Here is a 27,687-nt window from a genome sequence, read left to right as displayed (position 1 = left end):
GGGGAGAAGGAGAGGCAAGAGGTGCCCCAGGTGCCAGAGCTGAGATTCCCCTGCAGCCTGTGGAGATCCTGCACTGGAGTAGGTTTTCTGGCAGGAGCTGTGGCCTATGGAGGGCCCACACTGGGTTCCTAGATGAGGTTATCTAGCACCCTGCCCAACCACACCTTGAAAGCCTCCAGCAATGGCACCTCTGCCACATCCCTGGGGAGATTGTTCTGGTGACTGTTTTCACTGTAAAAAACATCTTTCTAATGTCAAGATGGACATGAAGAACTGAAGTCCATGGGAAGAACCCACATCAGAGCATTTCTGGAAGGACCCCATGGTGGAGCAGAAGAACAGCATAAGCAGGAAGAAGCAGCACAGGTGAAGTGCTATGAACTGACCACAACCCCCATGACCTGTCCTGTGTGACACTTTGGGGGAGGAAGGAGGGACAGAAGAGTCAGGTGTGAAGTTCAGCCTGGGGAGAAAAAAAAGGTGGGAGAAGCTTTTTAAAGTTTAGGGTTTTTGTTGTGGTGTTTTTGTTTTGTTTGCTTGGTTTTTTTTAATCACTATTTTATCAATTTATTTGTTCTTAATTTGCCATAAATTAAATTAAGCTTTCCCCAAGTTAAGTCAGTTTTGCCCATGACAGTAGCTGGGGAGAGATCTCCCTGTCCTTATCCTGACCTGAGAGGGTTTTTCACATCTTCACCCTCTGCCTTGCTGAGGAAGGGGAATGAGAGAGCAGCTGGGTGGGTGCTGGCAGACAGCTAAGGCAAAGCCACCACTGCTATAAAGAAAATATTCTCTCATCTCACCCTAAATCTCAGACATACTCCATAGGCAGGTGTGACTGGGGTCAGCTCCTCTGAGGTGCCTCCTCTCAGTGCTGGTGCAGGAGACAGGCTGGGAAATGGAGTTCAGATCACGCTTACAGAGTGCTGGAGGTGTGGGCTGGGTCCAGATCTGCTGAGCTACCCCATTAGTTTGTGAGCTTTCCTCCTCAGTGGAGCAGAACCAGCTCCCAACCATTCATGTCTAAGTTTCAGCCCCGTCACGGCCTCCCTCGGCTGCCCCATGGCCAATAGGCTCTCTCTGTTCTGCACACTCATTCTCCCCACCGCTGCCACACATCGCCTTCCGCCCAGGACCATTGCTGTTCACACCCAGAGCCGAAATCACGTGCCTTTGGATAACCACCATCTGCCCAGAGAAGTCTGCGGATATCAGCAGAACCTGGACTGCCAGCAAGGCCTGGCTGTCGCTCCGGCTGGAGAGGAGGAGACATCAAGGCCAGCTGAACATCTGCTTGCTGAACATCAACTTGGTTCCTCCTTTGTCTCAGTTGTACTTGGGTGAGATCAATTACGGCAGGTGACAAACACAAGGGTGAGAGAAACGCAAGAAACACAGAGGCTGAGAGAAAAGAGGTAAGGAAATTCTTTTGCTAAGAGGCCAGCCTGTTTTCGGGTTTTTTAATGTTACGAACTTTATTACTCTGCTCAAGTTGCTGTTTTGGCATGGATGGATTGGTTTAGCCCCCGTTAAAGGTCTGCTGTAAAACCATCTTAAACCTTTGACTTGATAATACTCCTGGCTGGGCAATTCTCTGAGGCCTTTTAATTTTAACGAAAAACTGTTTGTCTCCCTGGGATTTTCTCTGAAAGGGGCAGGAAAAAAGGGAGCTATGAAAAGCTCAGCTTGCCTCAGAGCCCGGGGATCTCATGGATCTTTTAAACCCATATATAGGGAAATATGTCCTATATGAGGGCCTGTCACTGGCATACCCCCAAGGGCTGCAAATGCATTGGGGAGCAGCCCTCTACCAGCTGCCACTTGCTATCACCTTCTCCATGTACCCTGCAGGAAGGGGAACTTTATTCTAAAAAAAGCCTGCAAAAATAAGAAGATGCCAGTCTCTAGCTAAGTAAGGATGTCTACTTACATCTGTACGTGCCGAGACCGGAGGGGTCTGTTCTGCTAATCCAGGCTGACTGGCTCACTGCCTGACACTGGCTGCCAATGCAGCCTGATCCATTAGCTCAGGGCTGAGTGAGCAGGATTTCTTGGAAAAAGAGGGATCCTTTCAATTTCAGGACAACGGAAAAGAGATTTGCCTTCCCCTTCCGTGGGCTGCTGCGCTGTTGAAAGCAGCAGTTTCATTTCTGGTTGAATTTTTCAACTTTCAGGTGGCATATCCTACTCAGCCTCCGTCAACCACCTCAGATATTCCTCCACACGGTGCATGAAGGTTGAGCTCAGGTTACTACTCAGTGTTCTACACTATGAACTCAACAGTCCCTGGTGCAGGTTAGAATCATAGGATCACAGAATGGTTTGGGTTGGAAGGGACCTTTAAAAAACATCTCATTACAACACCCCTGCCACAGGTAGGGACACCTGCCACTAGACCAGGTCACTCAAAGCCCCATCCAACCTGGCCTTGAACACTTCAGGGGATGGAGCAGTCACAGTTTCTCTCGGCAACCTGCTCCAGTGCCTCATTACTCTCTGAGTAAAATATTTCTTCCTAACATTTGAGCTAAACCTCCCCACTTTTAGTTTAAAACCATTCCTCCTTCTCCTATCACTATTTGACCACAAAAAAGTTGCTCTTCATCTTTTTTATAAGATACCTTTAACTACTAATAGGCTGTGACGAGGTGTCCCTGAATTCTCCTTTGTCCTCCTCAGTGTCTCACAAACATGTCTGCCAAAGCTGCCTGCAGCACAGCAGGGCTCAGCTCATCCAAACTGAGCATCCACCTCATCCCCACTAGTGGTTCTTGAGCACCCAGGGGTGGTGCCCACCTGATCTGCCACAGCCTCATGTGGGAACCCTGTATTCACCAGACCAAAATTAATGAGGGATGATACCCAAATGTCATCCCAAGTACATACAGGGCTTGGACGGTTGATGAAGGAGCTGATTTCAGAGTGCACCACAGCACCTCGATTAGTTACAGGCTTGGTGGCTTTAGAAAGGCAGGTCTTGGCTTCCCCTTAGGCCAGAAGGGAGCAGCCTGGGCTATGGAGATGGAGCCACTTCTTGTGGCCTCCACATGGTTCCAGGCATGTGACTGGGCTTGGGGCACTTCATGGCTAAGGGGAGCTCAGCTGGTGCTGACACAAGGACATCACCACCCTGCCTTGTCCTGATGGTGGGACCTCTCCCGGGGAGGATCAGCTGCTTTCAGCTGTGACCCCGTGGATCCTGCTCCAGTGCTTCCCTCTCCCAGGAGCTCTCGGATGAGCGAAGATGCTCAGGAGGAATTGGAGGCAGGGTCGAACAGTCCAGGGGGACATTAAGGACCACGAAATGACCTTCACTGCTGTCATAACTTTGCTCTCTGCTGGCTATTTTCACTGCACTTGGTCTCTCACCCTGCTTGCTGCTCACCCGACATTTGCTTTAAGGTTAAGAAGTAAATTCAGAAAAACCACTATTTGGTAAAAGAACCAGGCCGGCTTTGTTTCAGATTTTGAAACTGAGAAGAAGAGAAATGAAACCCTTTAGCCCAGAGCCCCACAGCTGAGCCTAACTCTCAAGCAGGGCAAGACGCAGCTGCACTGCTGGGCCCTCGCCCGGCAGGCACCGCAAGGGGAAATGCCGCAGCGGAAGCTGAGGTGTGGAGCCCTGGTGGGGAGGGAGGGCTGGGGGGCCCCCCCACACCCTGGCAGAACGAGCTGCTGCCAGATCAAAAGCACAGCCACAAACAAGAGCGAGAGGAGAAAACAAAACCACACTGCAAGAAAGAGGCACAGGAACACACCGAGAAAAGGAGATGGCCTGCCCTGCATCAGGAGCGGTTGCCAAGTTTTTATTTGTTGAGGTTTTCTTTAATTTAAGTTTCCTCCTGTGTCATGCCAGTGCCAGCCTGTGGAGAGGTCTCTGTAGCCATCACCCACTGGGGTTCAGTGCTGGAGGGACTGAGGGGCTGCCAGCTCTGCTCTCAAGCAGATGTTCTCCAGGCATGACTTGGTCCTGCAGGCATCATTCTCTGGAGCAAGCCCACTCACTGCCTCAGCCCTCCTCTTCCTATCCCTCAGAGAGGCAGGGATCATTAAAATAAGTCAAGAAGGAAATTAAACCAGTTTAATAAGAGGGGGAAGTTAAAATGAAAAGGAAATCAATGTTCACTTGGGAGGGAGCCCTGCTCCTCTGTTGCTAGACGTGCTAATAAATCAAGTGTGCCTGGACTGTTTCTGGCACAGAGGCCAGCTGGCATGAGATGGTCTGGGCTATTAAACTCACTTAACCTCCAAAATGAACTGGCCACATGCCAGCCACCTAATGGGAGAGGTCCCTGGCCCATGCTAACACCTAAATGAATCCCAAGAGTTGCTCGGGAGAGCGAGAGCTGCCTGTCCCCGGCCAAAAATGTGTCAGGAAATGTACCAGCAATTTAACAGGACTGATGAGTATGTTCCAGTGCCTGGGGACATTCTGTGACACCACTTAATTTATGAGTACCACCGTAAGATACAGCCGGGCTGCCTGTAAGAAGGCTGTGGGTCTGCTGCAAGCATCCGCTAATGAGAGCAGCTTGCTCGGTTAACACAGCGGAGCCTTGCTTGCTGAGATCCATAAACTCCGGAGCAGCACTGCCTCTGATCCGGCCTGGAGGGATGCAGAAGGAGGTAGAAAGGCAGGGGGGAATTGGAAGTGGCATGCATGAGAAGTAGAAACAAACAGGGAGAGAGGGAAAGAGTGTAAAGGAAATCCTAGCTGAGGGCAACCCATTTTCCCCACTGATTTGTAACATGTAGGTGGTGACATCACACTGTGGAGATCTGCCACAGAAATACAAAGATTAGTGTGAACAAAGTGGGAATGCAGGAGCTGTGAAACCAAGAGAAGAAACAGAAGAACAAAGATGCATCAATCTGCATCTACCAAGATGCACAAGGTCAGTAGTTCACCAGTCTCACAGTGCTCTGGTTGTGTGGTTTTGCTCAATAACCAGGAAGCAAGAAGGCAAAGAATGAACTGAAGCCATATGACAGGAGAATAGAGATTCCCAGTCAAAACAAAATTATGAGGTGTGACTCAGTGATTTCATTAATTTTTACTTGTTCTGTTACCTTCAGGTTTTATATAAAGTTTAATGACTTAAAAAATTTTAAGCCCATCACTGAGCTGTTAATTGACAGATATTACTTTAGAGTGGGGGCTGACTTTTTCATCCCACAGAAACAGGTGATGCGAGATTTCACAGCAGGGATGAGGTTTCTCCTGTCACCTCAGGAGTGGATCTTACTCAGGGCCCTGTGCCAGTTCTCAGTTATTGATGTTCCTTCGGAGTGAGATGCATACAGATGCCTTGTCAGTGCCCCTTTCTTTATTCTGTAGCTTAAGCCAGCAAACTGCTTCATCACTGCCTCTGCATCTTGTTAGGAGTGATCTCCAACTGTCTGCACTTGCTCCTTTGTTTTACAATTTTCACAGAAAACAGCTCATGCAAATATTTCCTTGCCTGGGGTAGGTTTTTTGTTTTGCATGAGGCAAGACACAAGTCTCCTCTGACTGTATCTTTGCCACCTGTTTCTCTTCTGATGGTGCATATGGCTGCTGTCTTGCTCTTGCACACATATTTTTCATCTGTGCATGTGTCTACATTGGTCTGGATGTCAGATGTTGTGCTGACCTGATCTCCATTTAAATGTAGTGCTGATGTTTTCATCTACTCTTTGATAGCTTTGCATGCTCTGATCATTAAATTAATTTCGGTATTAAATTATCCTCTAATAGAATATATTACACTCAATATTTCACATTGTACATATAAATACTGTAGAAAATTATTCATGCATTTCTTTGGAGTTTAATCCCATTAAGACTCCAGCCTTCAATCTGTCACACGCCTGGCATGGGGACTGCCTGCCGTCAGAGAAGGGAGGTCACCTCACTGGCTTGCTCACTCCCCAGAGCATTTAAGCTGCCTAGCTAGCCTTCTGTGATATATGCCTTGGTTTAAGGAGGGAGAGCCCAGTAGTGTCCTTGCACCAGCAGCCATGGTCCCCTCCACCTTGTCAGCCCACCCAGCTGCAGCTGTTACCAGCACTTGGTCTTTGCTACAGCCAGAAACTGCATCTAATTTGGTAACTCACCTTAACATGACCATTAGCTTCCAGTTCCCACTTAAGGTTTTGCTACCATTAATGCAACATCTTCTTTTGGACCTCATTCCTCCCTTCTCCCCATACTCTTCATCGAATAGTCCTAAGAATTCAAGCAGGTCTTTCCTACATCAGACTTGCTGATTATTGAGATTTTTAAGGTAAGAAGTTTAAGAAAAAAAAACCAAAAAACCCAAACCGAAACCTGAAGAAAAATATTAATAACAGCCTAAAGATGGCTGTAATCACAGAATCACAAAATTACACAGAAATACTTAGATGGCAAGGGACATTGGGAGGTCTCCAATTAATTATCCTACTCAAACCTGAGTTGATTGTAAAACTACATGTTGCTCAGGGCTTGACAAGGCAACTTCTGAGCATCTCCAACAGTGGAGATTGCCTGGCATCTCTTGGCACCTATTCCATTGCTGAACCACCTTCAGTGGGAAGAAAGTTTTCCTTCAATCTAGTCAACATTTCCCTGCTCAACATATGGCTGCTGCCTCCTGTTCCTCCCCTGTGCACATCTGAGAAGAATGTGGCTTATTTTTCTAGGTACTATCCATTAGATAATGGAAACTGAAATTAGATTCCACTTTGGCTCCCTTCTCCCTCTCAAGCCCAGTTTCCTGCCTCTCCCTGTATGTCAGGTGCTCTAACTTCCTCCTCACATCACTAGCCCCTCCACTGAACTCTGTACAGTTTGTTGGCATCCTTCTTGTACTGGGGGCCCAAAACTCTACCCTATATCCTAGATGAGACCTCAGGTGTGCCAAATAGAAAGAAATAATTACTTCACTCTACTTCCAGCAGGGCTCTCTGTGCTCTTGTTAACGCAGCCCTGTATGTGTTTAGCTTTAATCTCTGCAAGAGTGATGATAACCCACTATAGGGAAGTAAAAAAGCACAGAACTCTTGGCAGTATAAACAGCTGCTGCCTGATGAATGCCAGAAACCTAGGGATGAGTAAAATGAAATGTTTATTACCAAACTCCAGGGGCACGCTGCAGATGGATTCTTTGCTGAAACAAAGGGCCCTGGTGACTTTCCCAATAAGCTTCCATTTTGCTGTGCTGAAGGATGGTTGGAGCTGACTGGGAACACCAGTCCCATCCATCAAGGCCTGAAAATCAACCATTATTAACAGAGAATTTGGGTCTTCCAGGAAGAGATCCCTTGGCAGTGACAGCATTTCCAGCCCTGCTCTCTGGGACAGGAGGAGTGTTCCCACAGCGATGGAGCCGTGCGGCACAGCCATGAGCTGCATGCCTGCTGCCTTCTTGCTTCTGCATCTGGGTGAGTCCTGTGCTCAGCAAACCCTCACGGTTCTCACAGCCTTTTCACAAGCCTCAAAACACTCAGTGTATTTCTAGGCTCCTTCTGATGTGTTGTGTAAGACTCCTCACACGGTTTAGCTTTGGGGCTTAGGTTGTTCCCAGCTGAGCCTGCTGGCCCAAACCAGAGTGCATTGCCAGGTTTGGGGAGCTGCCAGGTAGAGATGAGGAGTGGGGGTCCTGTGAGGACCAGGATACACACCAAGCAGAGTGGAAAATACTGCCCTCCACACTGCCTCCAGCTATCTGGGCAAAAACCTATCTGTGATGCATAACCATATCTCTGATGTGATCTTCAGAATCTCATCTCAGATTTGCCCTTACAAATGGAATGCTACTGGCTTGCTTAGCTTGACTGCTAATGGTATAAGCTTTGGTGGATATTTTAGTGCTTATTTTCCAAGAAAGGAAAGACAGTGAATAAGGCCAAGCCTGCATTTCTCAGATATTCAGCTTTGACTCCTCTGATCACAGAGGAAAGATTGGAAATCTCTCGTGCACCCTAGAATCAAATGCAAAGCAAAATATACGAACTCTTACTAATAACATTTTCTAATTTCACAGTTCAAGACAAAATTATAAACTTTTGTAGTTCAATGTGCAATTATCAGAAATCTGTATCGATACTGTGGCAGGTTACCTCTTAGAGGGATTTAACTTCTGGCAAACCCTACATTGAACTCATATAGACTTTTCATTTTACACTTCTACAGCTCCTTAGTACACAGGTCACCTGGGGGATTTGCAAGTTAGGCATCTCGGAGAGATTACCAGCAGTGAGGCAGGAGACCACAGCCCTGTTATTCCCAATCTTACTTCTGGCAACGCCATCTCCTTCTTGAGGTCTTCTGCAGAAACCTTTACAGTGAAGGAAAGGAAATGATTCTCCCAAGAAACCACTCCTAATGATTCTTCAAGCTTATACATCCTATTTCTTTTACTGCCACATAGCTCTCCTCCCAAGAACAGGAACCTGACATTTGGTCAGCCTTCTTTCTTTCTGTTTTACTTTATCTCTTCATTTTTCTGTGTTTTCAGTCTTCATCCATGCAAAAACTGGAAGAAGGTGTGAGCAAATCTGTCAGTGCTGCATCAAGTGTTAACTGGGGAGTGAAGGAGGGCTGATATATGCTGTCCTTCATTTGCTACCAGTAGAATAACTAAGTCTTATCTGGTGGAAAAAGGTTGTTTCAGTAAAATTGTTGACACTTCAAAATCATGAATGATGGCCAGTCCACCATAACTCCTGGCATTTTCCCATTTTTTTTCTGAACATATGTGAAAGAGAATAACCATTAGCCAGGTAATAAAAGAGCTTGCTTGATTGCTTGATTGCTTGATGATATAAAGGAGTGACAAATTCAGAAATTGAGGATAATTTCAGTGTCTGGGAAAGGGAGGAGAAATATCAACATCTTTTTGGAGGGCTGGGAAGTGTTTACTGAGTGACCCTGCAGAAAGTGAACGTATGCCTTCTTTTGGTGGGTATTGACTTTCAGGTCTGATCTCCACTGTGGCTCACCAAAATGAATTCCAGATTGGGCTCGCAGGAGGGGAGGTGACCCTGAACTGCACAAGCATACCTCCTGACTCAAAATTACCTTCGGACACAGTTGTGACCTGGACACACTATAATACTCTTCTGTGTCGTATAGATAAGAATAATGTTTGGAAAAGTAAGGCTTCCAATTCATTACCCCTTCTCCCTTTACACAGCTGAGAAACCTCTTCCCTCCTAACCAAGCCTATTTTTTCAAAAGCATCAGCTTTCATTGCTGATAGATTTGTCATCAAGACGCCCAATAAACAGCTGCAGGTGCAGAATTTGAAGCTCTCGGATGCTGGGATCTACATCTGTAAATACGGCTCTCACGAAGTCCGCACCTCACTGCACATCTTCAAATGTGAGTGACTGAGTCAGTGACTGGAGGGCTTTTAGTCACCAGGAGGGGAGGGACCATAGAGCTTGGGGAGACATCTCTGCTGGGATTCTTTATCCAGGTGGATTTCTTCTGTCCCAGGCTATCATAGTTCATTTGCCCTCCTTCTCCAGAGCATGGCATCTCCATGTTCTCTTTGCTGTAACCCTTGTCTTTCCCTCACAGGTAGAGGAACTGACTTTCTGGCTGTGCTTTTTTCTTTTTACAGTGACAATCTCTTTGGATGGGCATTTTCTGCAAAATGAAGTCCCTGAGCTGACTTTAATGCAAAATTCATCCAGTCCTCTACCCGATCTCAGCATCACATTGTTTGACAGTAACAATAACAGAGTAACACCAGAATTACAAAAGGAGAGCCGTCAAAAATACATAGTGAATTTAAAGAAACTGGAGGCTATGGACAGCGGTACCTGGGTGTGTCAGGTCCATTCAGATTCTCCATTGATTAATGTGAACATCCCCTTTGCTGTGAAGGTATTAGGTATGTGACAACAAAAATGGAACTCACACACAGCCTTGGGAGCCAACGTTCCCTTCAGCTCATCAGTTGAACTTTTAATCTCCACATTCCAAGCACTGGTGCTCCAGGGTTGACTTCCCAGGGAATCCAGCAATGCAGCTTGGAGATTGTTCTGCTGCCTGAGCTCTTGCACTCATTTTTCCTCTCCAGGCTTGGTGAGGAGAAAATTCTCCTCTCCTCAGGGTCTGTTCTTCTCAGCTCTGCTGTGCTTGGGAGCTTTGGATCTTTCTGCTGTCTTATTCTCAGATACTGTTTAACCTTTCTGGAGGATGTCGTGGATTTTCTCCAAGTCCTTTTTAAACTGAGTGCAGTGTGCCTCACTCTGGATCAAGTGTAGACATGGCGAAGTGTAACCATGGCTTTTCCTGCCTCTGTGTTCCTTGTCTCCTCTAAACTCAGGTTTTCAGAATCCAGATTTGGAAAGAAAGTATGCAACTGTTGATAGCCCTGTCATCTTGTCGTGGCATCTGAACTCCCAAAAGATAAAATGGAAAGAAGGTTTCAAAGGACAGCTGAATTGGAAACAACAGGAAGGTGCAAACGCTCATGAGCTGCTTGATTTCAATGTCACAGCACAGGGAGAGCTGCATGAGACCAAAAAAAGTAGCAACCTTCTGTTTGAGATACCTGAAAGAAAACCTGGAAGTACCATAGAAGTGAAGCTCCCCAAAGTCCATTTCAACCATTCTGGCCAGTACCAGTGCCAGCTGGAGTATCAAGGAAGATATGCACAGAGCAAGATAGAGCTGATGGTGATGAAAGGTGAGAGGAAAAGAAGTGGGTCATGAAGAAGAGGAGCTGCAGAAACCTGCAAGCCACAAGAGCATGGATGGACCCATCTTCCCATCCCCTCACTCACACGTCCTTTTCTCATCTTTACAGTCTCAGCTAACCCTGCTGGGCCACTCTCCAGAGAAGCCAACATGACCCTGACCTGCCAGGTCTCTGGACAGCTCCCACCCGGTGCCTACTTGCGCTGGGAACGTGTGAATGGGACTGAGATGGATGTCAAGAACTCGAAGCATCAGGAAGTAAAGCTGGAGGTGAACATCAGTGCTGCAGGGCTCTGGAGCTGTCACCTCATGGAAGACACTGACAGAAAGATCAGCCTTCATTACCACGTAGGTATGGAAATTAGCATCCTGTCCCTGCCCCAACCCTAAAGCTACAAAAGTCTCTTGCTTCTGTGTCTAAATACTTTTACCCTCCCACAGAGGAAGCTCCTGTTTGGATTAGCTACGTGATAATTGGAGCAAGCATTGGAGGCAGCTTATTGGCGTTTGCCCTTGGGTGCCTGTGCATCATCAGTGGTATAAGCTGGCAGCGGAGAAGGGTGAGTGCCGTGGTCCCTGTGAAAGGTGCAAAGACTACTGGCTCTCCAAACCACAGCAGGAGTCAGGTTTCCTGTCTGGGTACAGGGCAGAACAGACAAAAGGTCAATCCTTAGACTCAAAGCAGGTTTTTGAGATGGGTAGTCTGCAGATGTCAGACAGCACTTTACTACCACTTCAGAGGAAAGCATTTGAAGCATAAAAACATCCAATTATTCTTTGTCCCTTCTCTCTTGGCAGCAACGGGCAAAAAGGATGGCACAAGCAAGACAATACTTGCTGGAAAACAAGACGTGTCAGTGTCAACAGTAAGTGGCAATGAGGGCACCCAGAATGGGCAAAAACTGTTTCCAAGAGAGAGGAGCTGGATAATTGAGCGGGGAGAAATTGAACTTGAGCCTCTTTGGTGAAAAAATACAGCTGCATTTCAGCATTTTCAGCTCTTACTCATGTTAAATCCTGCTTAAGAGTTATGAGCTATGTTGAATCCCAAACCCATGGTAGCACTATGCTGGGAAATTCTTGAGCAGAGTGGTTTCATTCAAATTATCTTGATGTTGAGGGATGTTGGCCCAACCCAAGCAGAAGCTCCAAAGTCCTTTGGCAGGGCCCACAGTGAATCTGAGATCTGGATAGCAGGGTTGTGGATATGGAAGGCACACAACCAAGCACAGGGATGAAACAAAATTTTAAAAATCTGTGATGTCTATGATTTCATTCCAGCTCTGCTAGCACAGTGCTGGACTGCAGTTGGCGAAAATTGCCAATAACCTCCCGGGAGTAACAAAAGAAGAGAAAAAAAATCACAGAACACTCTGATTTGTACCCTTTCCTAAAGGCCTTGGGTGATGTGAAATACACCATTGTGTCATGACCCTTTTCATGGGAGCAAGGATTTCTCAGCAGAGAAGCTGCCCTTTTCCAAGTCTTTAAGCTTATATGGTATCAGGCATCAGGAGCAGCTGTTGGAAACACAGACAGCCATTCTGTCACTGGAAATGGAGTGCGAAGGGAAGGATAAATGATTGCATGAACAAGTTCAGTGAATGCTTGGGTACAGAACAGAACTTCTGCCACTTTCATCAGTGACATTGGCAAACTGTGATTGTTTCACCTAATTCTTTTCACTGTCACCGAGAATTCAGTGAGAATCTTTACTGGCAAATACTGCATCAGAGCTGGGATGTATATGTGGTGAAGAGCATAACATGTCAAAGAATTCACCTTGTTTTTACCTACATTTTATTAAGGTTAAAAATAATCCCCATAAAGAGAGAACAAAGCCTGTACAGATACATCAAAATCTAAATAAATCTGTGCTGTACAAGTGCTGATACAGTTGTTCTTTAACTCTCTTTGCCAAGTAAGCAGCTCAGTGTAACTGAAACCCAAACTGCAGCCATGTGGATGCTCAAATAACTGTTTGCAACCTCAGCTACAGAGGCAGGCAGTCATTCTTTATGCAAAAAAAAAAAAAAAAAACCAAAACAAAAACAACTGGGGGGTGGTACTCATGTAGTACTTTTCTCTTGCAGCAGGCTGAAAAAGTAATACTGCAGCACTGACATCACAAGGACTGATGAAGTCTCTGCCTGTACCTAAACACCTGGCAGGCCACAGTGCTCTGTGAATCCATGTCCCTTTCTCCTGTTTTAATGTAACTCTTTATTCCTTCATCATTCTCCCAGTCTAATGCCATGGAGGGAGGTTGTCTGGCTAGGTGCCAATGGACAAGACAAGAAACCCTGAGGGGTTATGATTGATCCCCAGTTCTATAATGAGAGATGCTGAACAGAAGATATGTATACACACGCACACACACATATATAATATGCTTGTATTTTGTTCATGCACTTAATCTGACCTTCCTGTGGAACCAATTTTATGCGCTTCTTTTATCTGCCTGAGAGACAATAAATTACTTTGGGGTTGGAAGTTATTTTTTGCAAGCTGGACTACATTTTTTCTGAGGCACTCTTGTCTGGTTCAAATTCACATTTCTCTCTTTCCTGCTAGGATGTGAAATGCTGATTCTCACTATCTCCAACCTCCCTGGCTGGCATGGGCCTTTCTTAATGCACCAGCTCTTTGCTCTCTGTGAAACCTGTCTGTCCATGCTCTTTGGCCTTTCCTGGGCAGTCTGTGCCCTACATATTTACCTCTAGACCTACATATCTGGTCCCCCATATCTATCCCTCAGCCTTTCACCTCTCCCATAACAAGCTAACAAACAACTAAAACCAGCATAACCAGTGGGATAATTCAGAACTCATTTTATCGGGAGGGCAGCTCAGAATACCAATAGATTCTGCAAGTCAGAGCCTGAAGAAGTTCTGAATTTTGATCTAGAAGGTAAGTTTGGGAAGGGGGTGAGAAAGTAATTTCCTAGGAGAACAAACCAGCCTTGAACTGCCCAATCCCACAGAGTGCAGAGAGCAGATGCTTCTGAGAAAACCACTCAAAATGTTTCGCACCAAAATGACCCTCTTTTTCTGGCTCAAGGAGATGAGAAGAGGGAGTGAAAAGCCCAGGAAATTTCAGATGGAACTAAAAGCATGTTGCAGAGATGACAGAATATCCTGAAAGGAAAATGCTGTTAAAATACGTACACAGAAATCTTGTGTTTACAGAAGCTACTCTACCGTCTTGCTAGTGGCAGGTCAAAAAGGCCTTGAGGTCCCACAGCTGTCACTGGCTGCAGTCCCGGTTTGTTCGTCTGCGCTGGCCTTGCTGGGGACAGGCACAGAGGGGCACTGGGCTGTGGGAAGGGCTCCCTGTGCTGAAGACCCTCCATGGGATGCCTGGTGCTGGAGGAGGGACTCTCTGTGTGGCAGTCATGCCGGCATCACACTGTTACTGGCAAACAGCAGACAGGTGGCAACAACGGCACAGGCAACACCTGTGAGCCAGGGGAAATCCGCCACCCCACAGCCCCTGGAGTGGGGACAGCCCCAGGCAGCTGTGGCTGCAGGTGTGGGCCCCCACTGCTGTCAGGCCTGCTCCTCCACCACCATCCTCACTCAAACAGGAGTGACAAAGGCCCTCACTAACATCACTTTCCTTCCCATAGCTTGTGCTTGCATGCCCAGGACTACCTTAATTTTGGAAAAGCCTTGGTCCATATCCTGGTGCATGCAGTTGCTCCTCCTACCCCTGTCCTGTCCCTGAACTGCCAGCATACCTTGGGAGCCAGTTGTAGCCCATCGATCTGCTAAACAAGGCATCATCACGGCTCAAGGACAGGTCCATTTTAGGAGCTGTATGGGGAAAATGAACGCAAAATCAGTGGTGGTCTTGTAGTGGTCATGCCAAACTGCTTGGCACAGTCCCCTCAAAAAAACACTACCCTTGTTTCTGCAGTCCAGACTCTTCACCTTAAATAACTGCTTAAGTACCCAAATCAGCTCCTTTTTTCACTCACACGGGTATCTGGAACAGAGGGATTATCCTGTACCACCTGATAGCTGGATGGGACAAAAAATCAGGCTGGGTGAATATCTGTTGGGAGCTCCTTTAGCACTGCAGCTGTCTCCAGCAGTTCAGATGCTCACCTGAGGTTCTGACAGCTGAAGCAACCATCTCTTTACCAAAAAACACCAGCCTTTAGTTTTTCAGCAAGAGAATCATCCTGACAATAAAAGACTAAACTAATAGTCTTATTAAAAACCTTGTGTCCCAGATTCAGCCAGCGTAGAGTTAATTTCTTCTCAGCACAGGGCCCATCAAACCTGGCATGTCCAGGATAAAATGCATGACAGTGCCAGCACCAGTGGCTCAGAGAACACGGAGGTTCCTGACAGCTGTCAAAGCCAGGATTCAGCTCTCCTCTCTTCCACAGGCTGGAAGAGGCACACTGAGTCCTCACAAGTGACCAAAGGTTCTGTCCCCATGCGCAGCTGGGACCCACCTGCAAAGAACACTCAGGCTCACACCCCTGCAAACGATGCAGGAGGTGCCTCCATCTGCTTCCAGGTGGCCTGGTTAGCACGACAGCAGATGTGATGGTGCCACTGGGATGCCTGTAAGCACACAGCCATGTCCACAGATGCACAGCTTCCAGTTCTCCCATCTGCATGAGTGTAATGAAAATTATAGGCCTTCCTCAACACTGCACAGTTCCTTAGTGGGTCTCCTGATCTCAAAAGTTGTGACCCTGCCCTACTCTACTTGAAGCTCACCTGCAAGCACAAACCACTGTAGGCTCTAATCTTATAAATCTCTTTTTTTTGGCAGCTCTCCTGTCTGTGTCTTTCATATGACGACCTCCTTTCTTCCCTAGATGCACAGACTGCCCTGATTGAGAGAAAAGTCATCCACAGAGTCAGTCCTAGTTGGGCTTTGCTTCCCATCTGGGTGCAATACTGAAAGCTTCAGTGTGGGCTTCAAGGCACCACAGAGTTAGAGATTCAAACCAGATAAGAATGAGCTTGCAAAAAACGTGTCAAGGTAGATGAGTCCCTAGCTGGAATGAAATGCAGTTACATCTTGCCCAAGCCAGGACTTTACAGGCTGTCTTCCATGTATCCTGGTCCTCCTCCTCAGGAAGTGTTGAGGACTTCTCCCTTTGCTAGGTGTGACAAAGGTGCATCTACACTATGCAATGGAATTCATGCCTCTACATGACACAAACCACAGCAATAAACAACTCTGCAAAGCAGCAAACACAATGACAGACTTATTTGATCATGTGGTGACAGCTCATCAGAGTAGCCCTGAGACGATGGCATACATGGTGATACTTAAAAAATGACAATGTCAGCAAGAGCTCTGTGTAGTGATGTGGAAATACTACAGAAAGCATGGGTTTGGAAAAATATGTGAAGTACTGATATTTCCTATTACGTCAGTCTTTCTGGTACTACTGTTCCCCACGTTTTTGGGCTGCAGAAGGGAAAAAGCACATGCTTCAGTCCTTTGAACCCATCTCCAATGCATGGTCCTCGGTCAGGATCCACAGACTTCCTTGCTCCAGTGGAGGGAGGAGGTTGGACACAGCTGAGGATATATTGCCCTGTCCAGTTCTGCTGAGCTAGAAACACACAGGCTGAAATAACCCTGTCCCACAGCGCTAACTCCCCAAGCCCCTCCTGCTTCCCAGTTTATTTCTGCCCTTTGAGTGCAACGTGAGGCGGTGATTTGGTGGATGCTGTCAGCCCGGATCTGCCGAGGCGATCCATGTGACTCATGCTCCCCGCAGGCTCTGCAGCAGAGCACTCGCATCCCTCAGCCTTCAGAGCCAAATGACCCTGTGTGTTTCTTTGCATGCTCCCAAGGTCTAGAAGGGAAAAAGCTGTGCACTTTAGCCTCTTCTAATTTCTTTATATCTTGGGGATGGGAAGGGGGCGGGGGGCCGAGAGAGGAAGGGCAGTGTCAGTATCCATTTGAATGGCTCGTCACTCAGCCTAATGCAGCTGCAGAGAAAGAGTAGCTTCCATCCACCCTTCTCAAAGGTGAGGGTAGAGCTGGAGTACCAGACTCCTCCAAGTTGTTCAGCTTTGGACTGGTTGCTTTCTGAGGGGATTCCCAAGTGTGTGTTTCCTAGGAGGAAGCCCAGGGTTTGTAAGTGCACTCACCTCTGAGCAACACCTCCAAAACCACAGCCTTTGCCTCATGCATGTCAGCATCCTTACTTGGCACCCCCCTGAAGATGCCTTTGGCTCTCTCCTTCTGTTCATTTTCCAGCCAGCTTGGCCAAGTCTTAGAGGTACTTCCAGCTTTGGAGAATCAAACAAGAGCAGAATAAGAGAGGTGGCAGAGATTGCCTCACTGGCAAGGCATCAAAAAAGAAGAAAGGAGAAACCCCAGCTCCTCAATGCTTCAGCACCAGCTAGCTCTTGTCAAGGTCCCTGTTTCAGGCTCCAGAGCTGGGAAGTCCCTCCTCTGAGCTTGTCCGTGTGCTGTGTGGAGATGAGGCTCTGGAGATGAACAGCAGTAACAGTGATGCTGGCTGTGTGAGGACCTGTGTGAGGCTCCGGAAAGGCCAGCACACCACCTGAAACAACGAGGGGAGCCAGAGAGCTTCCCTGGCAGGAGCCAGCTGCACCCAGCGTGTCAGCAGCGCTCCTGAAAGCCCAGGCTATTTTTGAATTAAATGATTGTTCTGGCCTTGGGAAACCTCAAACATACCTAGAGAAGCTAGAGGTTAAATGAAAATTGCAATTCAGTGTTACAAATTTAAAGCAAAGAAGTAATTTCAGCTCCTTCCAGATATTGTGGGTTCCCAGACTAATGATTCAAGAGCTCCTAATTATCTTTTCTGTGTATGAGAACAAACAAGTAAGTGTTCGGTAATTTTGGAAAGCAGCATAATTAAATTCCGAAATGACAGTTTTACATCTTTTACAGACTGGAATTCACTGAGCTGGGATATCAGCGATGCCACAAGAGGAAGAGGGATGAAAAAGGGGTCCCTAACACTCAGAAGAGAAGAACACACAAAGCATTACACTGGATGGGAAGGGGGATGGGGGGAAGCGGCAGGACATACACACCTCCGCAAAATAGCATGTAGCATCACAACATCATGCATTTGACAAGGCTACCCTGGCAATTCCTTTTCTGGTGGTAAATATACACAAATATTTATGTATGTGGCAGAGGAAAAAAAAAATCTTTTGACGGTGCCCAGCTATGTAAATAAACACATTCAGTGGTAAACTGGCATCCCCAAGTCCAAATCCTAGTTTATCCATTGTGAACCCTAAATATTTCTGTGAAGCTCCTAAACCGCACTAGTCATCTGTCCCCTGATGAGAGCTATTATCAATTGCCCATTTTGCAGATGAAATATCTGAGAAATCTCACTAAATCTTGCTGTACAGTGCTAGAAATAGAACCTAAGGTTTGGATATGACAAATCTACATTGCAGTCGCTGTCATTGGAGGGAGATGCTTGGCTGGATTCTTGTTAGCCATTAACCACACCCTGCTCAGAGAGCCAGGAAGGATGCCAGGAAACCTGCTTGCAAACACACCAATGTAGCCTCACAGGAGGCTGTATAAGCCGTGTTGGGGCTCTGAGGGTGGATTTAATTCCATCCATGATCTGTTAGAAACATATGAAACCTCCCATGGTCCCTATCAAAGTCCTGAGTAAGAGCTGCAAACAACCAAAACCCTGTGAAGTGCATTTGGCTGTCATGTAAATGCTTCTGCTTTTAGGATTCTGCTGTTAGTTCCTTGGTTAATGAGCTCTGTTCCTTTAAGGATCCAAGGTACCTCTGGGAAGTGCATTTCCCTGGACCTGCAGAGCTGCTGTCCAGAAATAACTGATCTTTATGCAGTGAACTTTTCCAGAAACCATTTCATACTCTGACATTGTAACAGTACTGTTTCTTCAGGCCTGGATGCTTTAGACTATTTTAGTGAGCAGAGACTTTAGACAGCAGGTTGCTGGTCAGAGTACAGCCTGACTGTAGGAATTAAAAACTCCTCCCAGCTGTGCGAGTCCTCCTCAGAGGTGAGTCTTGTGGGGGGGTCACACTTCTAGTCTGGACTTCCTAGATACACAGGGAAGGCATTGTGAGGCTTCAGGATTTCCAGGTCTGAGTATTGGTGCTCCTCTGCATGTGCATCATCAATATGCAGCATATACACAGTTGCAATGCATCTCTTATAAAAACCAGTGAAACTAGAAATCTGGAAATCTTTAAAATACATTTAGATTAAATGGATGGACAAGCATCTGCTTGAGACTGTGACAGCCCTAGGGTAAGAGCTCTTCTTCTGACAGAGTTTGTTCCGCTTCACAGTAAAACTTCAGTTATTTTGCTTTCATCCAAAGTAATAACCCAGACTAATTTGCAAACACAAGAAGCTTCCTTGAGACTGGAGAACTGTTCCTATCCAGCTCTGCTCACCAGTCTCTATCAGGTGTAGCCTAAGCCATAAAGAGATGCTGGGCTGCAGCTTGTCCCTTCCTGTGTGGAGAGGAGGCAGACAGACAGTACAGAAAGTGCTGGAAGCTTGGTTTGCTGTTTCCCTGAGAGAACACAAGGATTTATTCACCCACACAAGCAGGCTAACAACTCATCCTAAGGAGACTCAACTCCTGAATCAGAAGAGGACGGTGATGTTGAAGTTATCACATGAAGCAATTTATACAAATGACACAACTGAAGCTACACAAATGTTTACATTTGTGGATACAGACCTTCTCACTTCAAGGCATAACCTCCCCGCAAATGATACAGACTGAAAAATGACAGAGGGGGGTTATTACTGTCTCTTCTCACATCTTTGGCTCCTGCTGTTGCTGAACTGGCCACTGAGCTGAACCACCTCAAGACTGTGGGAGTTCCTCACGACAAAGAATAGCCAGATCATGGCAGCATTGTCACAACCTGTCTTCCTGAAAAATATCTCTTATCACCTACCTGACACAAAGCTGGATCTATTCTAGTGGTTCCTGGTTCTACTCACTGTCACCAAAAGAGACCCCATTGACAACAGCTACTGCAATGCAAATCTCTTTTTTACCTCTGGAATTGCCTTTGCTGCTGCCCCTGGGCCCGAGAACCAGCAGGAGTTTCTTCCTCAGGAGTCTCTCCCTCCGCTGAGCCTACAAATCTCAGATGAAATTCCTTGGTATCTAAGATGCTTGGGGTCACCTCAGCCAATACTGAGAATGATAAATGAAATCTGGCCCTAAAATGAACGAAGACAAGGAAGGTATTGGTGCCTTCACTTCAGTAGCAAGACGGGTAACAGGAAAATGAGATGTCTATTGTCTTGTGAAGACTTTCTAGCCAGGATTGCCGTGGCTGAGGTGACACAGCTGGAGGGGGAGTTTTACCCCTCTGACATGACCAAACCATTCCTCTGAGCAGTACTCCTGCCCTGTCCTCCTGTCCTCCCTTCCCCCTTTCCCCTGTCTGCAGGACCACGCTGTTGGTGATGGAAGAGGCCACCACAGCAGCTGTGCAAACTGAGACACCCTGGGCATCCGATGCCCTGGGCGCCTTGCCCTCCGTGCATCCTTTGGAGCAGCAGCTCTTTGATTTCCCCTCACTTCGCACCCATCCTCCCCACATCTCGTACATGAGGGTGCCTCCTCATGCCCTTCTGTGGGAAAGGGAGCCGGCGCCTTCTTGTCCTGCGAGCGGCACTGTGGGGGCGGCCCGTGTCGCCCCGTGGGGCAGGAGGGGCTGCACACGACGGGGACCCGCCGCGCCCGGGCCATGTCCAAGCCCGGCTCGGGGAGCACGGCCGGGCGCAGCCCGCCCCGTCGCCGCGGCCCGTCGGGAGCCGCGGAGGGGCCGGTGCCGGGGTGGGGGCCGGTGCCGGGGCGGCGGCTCCCGCTCCCGTCCGCCCGTCCCGCCCCCTGGCTGCTCGGCCCGGCGGTGCTCCCGCCGCCGTCCCCCGCCGGCGCTCCCCGCCCCTCGCCCCTCGCCGAGCCCCGCCCGGCGGTGGCCGGAGCGCGGGGCCGGGGCGGCTGCCTGCGGCGGCCGGAGCTGCGGCGGCGGCCGGGGCCGGGGGCCGGCACAGCCGGGCAGAGGCGCGCACAGCCGCGCGGGGCGCCCGTCGCCATGGCAGCGCTTGCTCCGGCGAGAGGTAAGATGGGTCCCCCCGGCCCCCGCCGCCGCCGCCGCCGCGATCGGCCCCCGCCGCCGCCGCCGGCGGCCCCCGCTCCGCCGGGCGCAGGGCGGCGCCGCCGCCGCCGCCGGGCACGGCCGCGCCCCGGGGCGCCCCGCGGCCCCCGCCCAGCCCAGCCCAGCCCAGCCCCGGCCGAGCCGCTGCGCTCCGCCGCCGCCGGGCGAGGCTCGGGGCGGCCGGACCCCCGCCGTGCCCCGGCTGCCGAGCGGGGGGCGAAGGGAGGGAGCGGCGGGGCAGCGGCGCCCCTCGGCCCGGCCGGCCGCGTCTGCCGACACCCCGGCTTTCTCCGCGCTTCTTTCCAATGATTCTGGGTCACCTTCCCCTCCGAGCCCCCTCCCTCGCCTCCCCCTGCATCAGCAGCCCCGCGAGCTTCTCCCGTGCTCTGCCCCGCTGGTGGGATGGGCGGTGGGGTGCATCCAGGGAGCGTGGCCAGGTGAGGACGGTTTCCCCGACCTGGGCATCCTGCGTTAGCTCTGGGGCACTCTGGTCTCCCGCGAGCGGGAGGACCACAGCTTGAAGCAGAATTGGGCCCCAAAGCCAGCAGAAGCGGGAGGATTCCAGCCTCATCGAGGGATCAGTGTGGGCCACCAGAACAAGCTGGGTGGGAAGGGCAGCAGAAGGAGATGCTGCAAGGAAATCCATTCCCCTGGGATTATCAGGGATGGATAGTTCCAAAACTGTCTCCAGAGGCCACGGGCCTAACTGCGAGAGTGGTGGTACAGGGTGGGGGGGGGGGGGGGGAGGAAATGAAACAGAGTAGAATGGGGGCATCACCAATCCAGTCATGGCAAACTGCTCCAAGCAGGGAGGAAAGGAGGCAAAGCCTCAGGTGGTCACAGAAAAGGTGAGAAAATATGGAGAAGCAGAAGGAAGGAGGGGGTAGGAACTGAGCCACTGGCTTAGGCTTGGGTACTGAGGCATCCACATAGAGATTAAGTTTACATCTGCTCTGGTCAAGGCACAGAGCAGGCCTGTACCTTCCTGGGCTATACTGCTTGGGTGTCCCCTGTGCACGAAGACAAAGAAAAAGGGTCTGAGCTGGTAGGACCAGGGAAGGCAAAGGTAAGTAGTCTCAGGAATGGGTTAGTAGTCTTGTTCCCTGGGTTTGTGACTGTGGGGGTCTCTGGAGACCAGAACTGCTCCAGCAGAAACATGTGGCTGAAAGACTTGTGTGTCAAGAATGTGGAATGGCAGGGTACTATTGGAATGGTGGAATGCACCCATGGATGGGATAGGATGGGAGCAGCAGGTTAAACACCAGATCATTGGCAGAGAAGAGCTGAGGTCCAAAGACTGCTGGAGCTGTGGGAGCTGTACAGCTGAAACAAGGGGTGTAGCAGCACATGCATGGGGATGGCAGGGCTGGAATCGCAAGGGATGATGCAGATCAGACCTTCCATGCCTAAAATGGCATTTGGGTAGGGAGCCTAGGACTGGAAGGGCAGGGAGCATGGTGTGTCTCAGCAGCACTGGATTGAGTTGGTGGGGACCAGAGTCCATCCAGCCTGAGCTTTGCAAGGACTGGTGCAAATTTGGCTGTTCTGTTCCCTGTAAGATACAGGGAATGCTCCACACTGTCTAAATCATGACAAGGTGTTAGTGTGGGCAAGGAGAGAGGGAGAGAGAGATCTGGGAAGATAGAATGATCTTAAATTACTTTTTCTCTTTTCTCTCTTCTACAGTGAAACTCATGCCCTGAATCTCCAAGGGAACCTTTGAAAAGGATCTTCCCCTCCCTGCCATCTCCTTATTGTTTGCCAGCTGTGCCCTGCACAGGAAAGCTTTAAAGACCAGCAGAAAAAGAACAGCATAAAGGACAATGTAGTGAGAGTGCAGTGAGGTCCTGGGTAGGGAGCCCTTTGAATCTTGTTTCTCACCCTTCCCTCTTCGTTGATAGCTCTCAGACAGTCTTAGCAGGAACCTCTGCCTGGCCACGAGTGTGGTGGCATTTGGTGCGAGGGGAATTACATACAGTGGATGCACCACCCTTGCTTTTTTGTCGGGACCTTTGCTCTTTTTCCCGCTACCTCCAAAAGTCTTGCCTAGCTCCTCATTCCCTAGGACACTGGGAAGCAGGCACTGGCTTCTGCCAAACTGTTTGGTGTCCCTAGAAGTCCTTGTTTGTGTGTAGCCTTCACAAATCCCAGCAGAAGGTGGTCTCTGAGTCAGAAGGTGTCTGGTGGGCACATGAAGTAAGGAGAGCTTTTTATTTGGGACAAGAGTGGAGGAGAGTGATGTAATAGATGGGGAGGAAAAAAAAAAAGTGAGCCCAAGCAAGTGAGGGAAGAAGCACTGGTGAGTGTTCATGAGAGAGAAAAAAGGTGGGAGAAAGAAAAGGAATTAAAAAACAGATGAAAAAAGTTAGAACAAGGGGAAGAAATATAATCAAATAGGAGGGAAAGGGAAGACTGGAAGCGAGACAGAGTTGACGGCTGTTCTGCCTGGCACCTGGTGGCAATGCCTTGAGAAACCCTTCCAGCGTGCAAACAACTCACATTGCAGCAGCAGATGAGGAGAGACGTGGCTCCCCCAGTGCAGAGTCCCACTCACCCTCTTACAAAATCCCAGCAGCAGAGGCAGGGTGCAGTCTAGCAGGGGTGGCAGCATGGGGGACTCTGAATCAGAGTCCACCTTGCACAACAACTCACTGTGGTGGCTGGCATGTGGGATGTTAGCTCTGTTGGCCAACTCCTGGATTATCCTCAGCATCACGGCCAAACAACAGAAACACAAGCCTCTGGAGCTGCTGCTATGCTTCCTTGCTGGCACGCACATCCTTATGGCAGCAGTACCCCTCACCACCTATGCCGTGGTGCAGCTGCGGCGCGAGTCCTCCGACTATGACTGGAACGAAAGCATCTGCAAGGTCTTTGTCTCCACGTACTACACCCTGGCGCTGGCCACCTGCTTCACCGTGGCCTCCCTTTCCTACCACCGGATGTGGATGGTGAGGTGGCCAGTCAACTACCGCCTGAGCAATGCCAAGAAGCAGGCTCTGCATGCAGTCATGGGGATCTGGATGGTGTCGTTCATCCTCTCCACCTTGCCCTCCATCGGCTGGCACAACAACGGCGAGCGCTACTACGCTCGTGGCTGCCAGTTCATTGTCAGCAAAATAGGACTGGGCTTCGGTGTCTGCTTCAGCCTCCTGCTGCTCGGGGGAATCGTCATGGGCTTGGTGTGCGTGGGTATCACCTTCTACCAAACCCTGTGGGCACACAGAAGACGCCGGCAGTGCCGCCATCAGAGAGCAGAAGAAGCGTCATCCTGCTCTTCATCAGCACACACCACTTTCAATGTGCCAGCCATTGTGGTGGAGGATGTGCGAGGCAAAAGGAGGTCTTCACTGGACGGCTCCGAGTCAGCCAAGACCTCCTTGCAGATGACCAACCTCATAAGCGCCATTGTCTTCCTGTATGACACGCTCACTGGGGTGCCTATCTTGGTAAGCATCCAGTTCTCCCTTTCCCTTCAGCGTCTGCAGTTAAACCAGATTTGCTTTTCTCTCAAGTTTTAGAGAAGGATCTCTCCTGTCCCACCAGCCGCAGAACTGCCGCATGTGAATCTGTGTTATTCTGAGCGGTGGTTTTAAAAAAGATTGCAGTAATTCTCTCATCCTTCCGCAGCAGCATTTTCTTAAGTCTAAGCCTGCGGAATGCACAGCACACAGCTAAAACCACTGTGCAAATTTTAAGTGGCTAAGAGGAGAGGAAATTATTCTGCAAACTTACTTGTAAAAACAATGAGATTTCTATTTCTCCAGTTTGCTTCTGGAGAACTGATACACCAGCTTTAACAGCTGATGCATCCAGTTGTCTTTTTCCTTCTGCTTGTATGGCTGTAGGCAGCATTCAGGTTTTGGCTAGATGGTTGATTCTCTGCAAAATTGGAGAGCTAGAGAAGTTCTCAAAAAGAGCCCTTAAAAGAGGAGAGGCTGACTCACAGATTATTTTTTTTCCCAGTGGCTGTGTCCTTTGTTAGCACCTATTTAGCTCCAGCTGGTAATAAGCACAGGAAGAAGGGATGCTAGCACCAGGTCTCATGTTAGAGATATGACAGCTTGGAATATGGTCCATCAAACCTGGGGCAAGACCCTGGGAGCAGTTTTTCAAAGGGACACGGGGTAATTACTTGATGAATCCTTTAGACACAGATTATGTTCTACTACAGAATTGGTTCGTGTTACCTTTCTCCCTTGATCCCTACTTTTGTCTCCTTGGCATTGTTGCTTTTTCTTACCTTTAAAGGTCGTGAGCTTTTTCAGCCTGCGCTATGATACGGCTCCCACCTGGATGGTTCTAGCTGTGCTCTGGTGTTCCATGGTGCAGACCCTGCTGCTCCCCTCTTTCATCTGGTCCTGCGAGCGCTACCGAGCAGATCTCCGCACCGTGTGGGAGCAGTGTGTGGCTATCATGTCTGAGGAAGACACAGAGGATGGTAAGCTCCTCACCCACCCACTGTCACCTTTCTTCACTAACCGCCTCCTCAAAAGACTACAGAGGAAAGAGGGGGTCTTTGGGAAAAGGATCTTGTGGTATTGCGGGTGGCTCAGTGACATCCATGTTACAGCTTGCAGCCGGCAACCACAAGAAAATTTATTCTGTAGAATGCTCTGCCACTCGCAGCCTTAGGAGTAGCATCCAGGAAGCATTAGTGCAACATCCTGCTTACTAGTTGCAAGCATAGATACATTGTGTGTGGCTGCCAAGCCACAGTCAAAGTGAGGTGCTGGGCCTCAGCCCAGCTCACTGATCCAAAGGTCCAAGACCTGACAGCGAGCAACTCAAAGGCGAGACAGAAGAAATAGGGCACTGTCTGGGTGCTTTAGTGCTGCTGCAAGCAGAAAGATGAGGTCCTTGTTCAGAGGTGAGCCCTGAGGGCTGCAAGTAGGGCAGCACAAGTCAGATAAGCATTAGGATGGTGTCCAGGTACCCTGATAATGCTCCTCTTCTGACTGAGAGGTGTTGACTGCCGTTCTTGTCTTTGCCAACAGATGGTGTATGTGACGATTATGGCGATGGCAGGATCTGCAAAGTAAGATTCGATGCGAATGGTGCTGCAGCTGCAAAGCGGGACTCTCGGGACATCAAGCTGCTGCCCATGCACCACATGTTGTTGCCCCAGGACAAGGTGCACTACCTGCAGGTGAGCCGAAAGCTAGCAGGGCAGCCCCACAACCCACTTCCTTCTTTGTCAGTTTCCCACGCCTTTGTGTCCTCTTGACACTCTTCTCTGAGAAAGCCTCAGCTACTCCCTTCCTGTTCTGACTCTTCAAGTCTTCCATCACCTGCCCCCTTCTCTGTTTTCCAGGTCCCTATCTCCCGGAGAATGTCACATGATGAGACTAACATCTTCTCCGCCCACCGCTCTGCTCCATCCTTCCTACACAAGTGGTCTTCATCTGACGACATCCGCATTTCCACCCCCCGCAAGCCTGGGGGCCCTGGTTTCTTGCCTCCCCAGCTGCATGACTACCAGCACCGCCGGCGGCCCCCAGAAGATGAGCTGACGAGCCTACGGCAATTTTTGGAGGGGGGGCTATTGCCCCGAGGCTCCAGCTCCAGCGCCTGCTTCTTCCGAGATGAGATCACCACGTTCATCGACGAGACGCCACAACCCAGCCCAGCCTGCAGCCCGCGGCACTCCCGTCTCCTGCTCACATCACGCCGCGACCGACGCCTCTCCCTCGGCAGCAGGGAGGAGGAGAATTCCGACCGGCCACGGCGCTGCTCCGTGCTTGGCAATGAAGTCTGGCATCTGCAGGACGGAGAGCAGGCGCCATGTGAAAGGACCCTAGAGGCCTGCGAGCCACAGACCTTCCAGGACCCCAAACTATGAGAGACAGCATCGAAAACATTCAGTGCCATCACAGTTTTTAAATAAAACTCCAAGCGTTCCCTTTGTCCCGGGACCCAATCACTAATTTGCATTCTCATCTTTCTCGCCAGCAGGCAGAAAACATGGCACCCCATGCTGGTGGGGGAAAAAGAAGTGGGACAGATCCGCAGAAGGGAGCACAATGGACGGACAGACAGCCTGTGCCTGCTCTCAGGTTACAAACACATCCACCGCTGCCACCGCCAAATGGCACCCTTGCCCGTCCCATCCCTTTGTGAACTCCACCCTCGCATCCACTCTGCCCTAAGAGACAAGGCAGATGCAGAATGGTATTAAAATTCTATATTTGGAGTGTCAATCGTGTGTCTGTTTTTAAAATACTATATTAGTAATAATTTTGTTTCCATAGAAACAATATTATTGGCCCGATGTTTAATGGAGCTTCACAGGCTTCTGGAAGGGAAATGCAGAATGTGCGAGGCTCCTTTCCTCCCTCTTCATCCTTCCTTGTCAGTTCCTCTGAAAGGCAGCAGATGCTTAGCAGCCAAGGAAAGGGAATGATGCCCTCAGAGGAGTTGTCATGGGAGACTGGGTGAAAGGTCTTCTGTCCATTTCAGACGTGGTGCTAAGCAGGAGAGGCCTCGGGTTTCTAACATTGCTCAGCAAAAGGTTTTGCTTTGAGGCAACTCCAGGCTTGGAAAGAATTAAATTCTCTCCAAGAAGACCCTGACCCTTAACATCTTATTTCACCAGTGCAAACTGTTGATTCCAGTGCAAACTTTGTGTGAAACTTCAGATGGCCCGAACTTCTCAGCCAAACAGGAAAGCCGACAGAGGCTTCTGGAGGAAGGCCCCCTCAACTGCCCCCACCATCAAAGCTGGGGGTGCTGAGGTCTGGAGCCGGCTCTTGCCCCAGACACGTTCTCTTGGCAGGGAGCTGCAAGAATAGTGTATGGGAGATGGATCTTAGGGCTGGTGCTGACTGTAGTTCCAGCCATGGGCAAAGGTTTGGCAGTGTCAGA

The 27,687-nt window shown here is 49.3% G+C and overlaps 2 protein-coding genes across 4 annotated transcripts; both read left to right on the top strand.

Annotated features, from left to right (window-relative positions):
- Positions 1–1,107: 1,107 nt before the first annotated feature.
- CD4 (CD4 molecule) lies at positions 1,108–13,172 on the top strand. 2 transcript variants are annotated; one of them, XM_066175436.1, is made up of 10 exons: positions 1,108–1,415; positions 7,274–7,404; positions 8,942–9,118; positions 9,203–9,346; positions 9,591–9,863; positions 10,302–10,664; positions 10,785–11,027; positions 11,117–11,235; positions 11,474–11,541; positions 11,957–13,172. In XM_066175436.1, the coding sequence occupies exons 2-10, from the start codon at positions 7,344–7,346 to the stop codon at positions 12,015–12,017; spliced, it is 1,509 nt and encodes a 502-aa protein (XP_066031533.1). In that variant the 5' UTR covers positions 1,108–1,415; positions 7,274–7,343; the 3' UTR covers positions 12,018–13,172. The 2 variants fall into 2 exon arrangements, with proteins under 2 accessions (XP_066031533.1, XP_066031535.1); XM_066175438.1 differs by having other exon boundaries at positions 1,110–1,415; positions 12,769–13,172.
- A 7,465-nt stretch (positions 13,173–20,637) lies between these two features.
- Positions 20,638–27,023, top strand: GPR162 (G protein-coupled receptor 162). 2 transcript variants are annotated; one of them, XM_066175434.1, is made up of 5 exons: positions 20,638–20,785; positions 22,510–24,272; positions 25,075–25,264; positions 25,821–25,972; positions 26,138–27,023. In XM_066175434.1, the coding sequence occupies exons 2-5, from the start codon at positions 23,433–23,435 to the stop codon at positions 26,663–26,665; spliced, it is 1,710 nt and encodes a 569-aa protein (XP_066031531.1). In that variant the 5' UTR covers positions 20,638–20,785; positions 22,510–23,432; the 3' UTR covers positions 26,666–27,023. The 2 variants fall into 2 exon arrangements, with proteins under 2 accessions (XP_066031531.1, XP_066031532.1); XM_066175435.1 differs by lacking the exon at positions 20,638–20,785 and adding an exon at positions 21,241–21,260.
- Positions 27,024–27,687: the final 664 nt, after the last annotated feature.

Source organism: Chamaea fasciata, unplaced genomic scaffold, assembly GCF_029207755.1.
Source record: "Chamaea fasciata isolate MVZ Bird 193981 ecotype frontalis unplaced genomic scaffold, bChaFas1.0.hap1 SCAF_2, whole genome shotgun sequence".
NCBI classification, from domain to species: Eukaryota; Metazoa; Chordata; class Aves; order Passeriformes; family Sylviidae; genus Chamaea; species Chamaea fasciata.
This window is presented reverse-complemented; position numbering and strand designations above follow the sequence as displayed.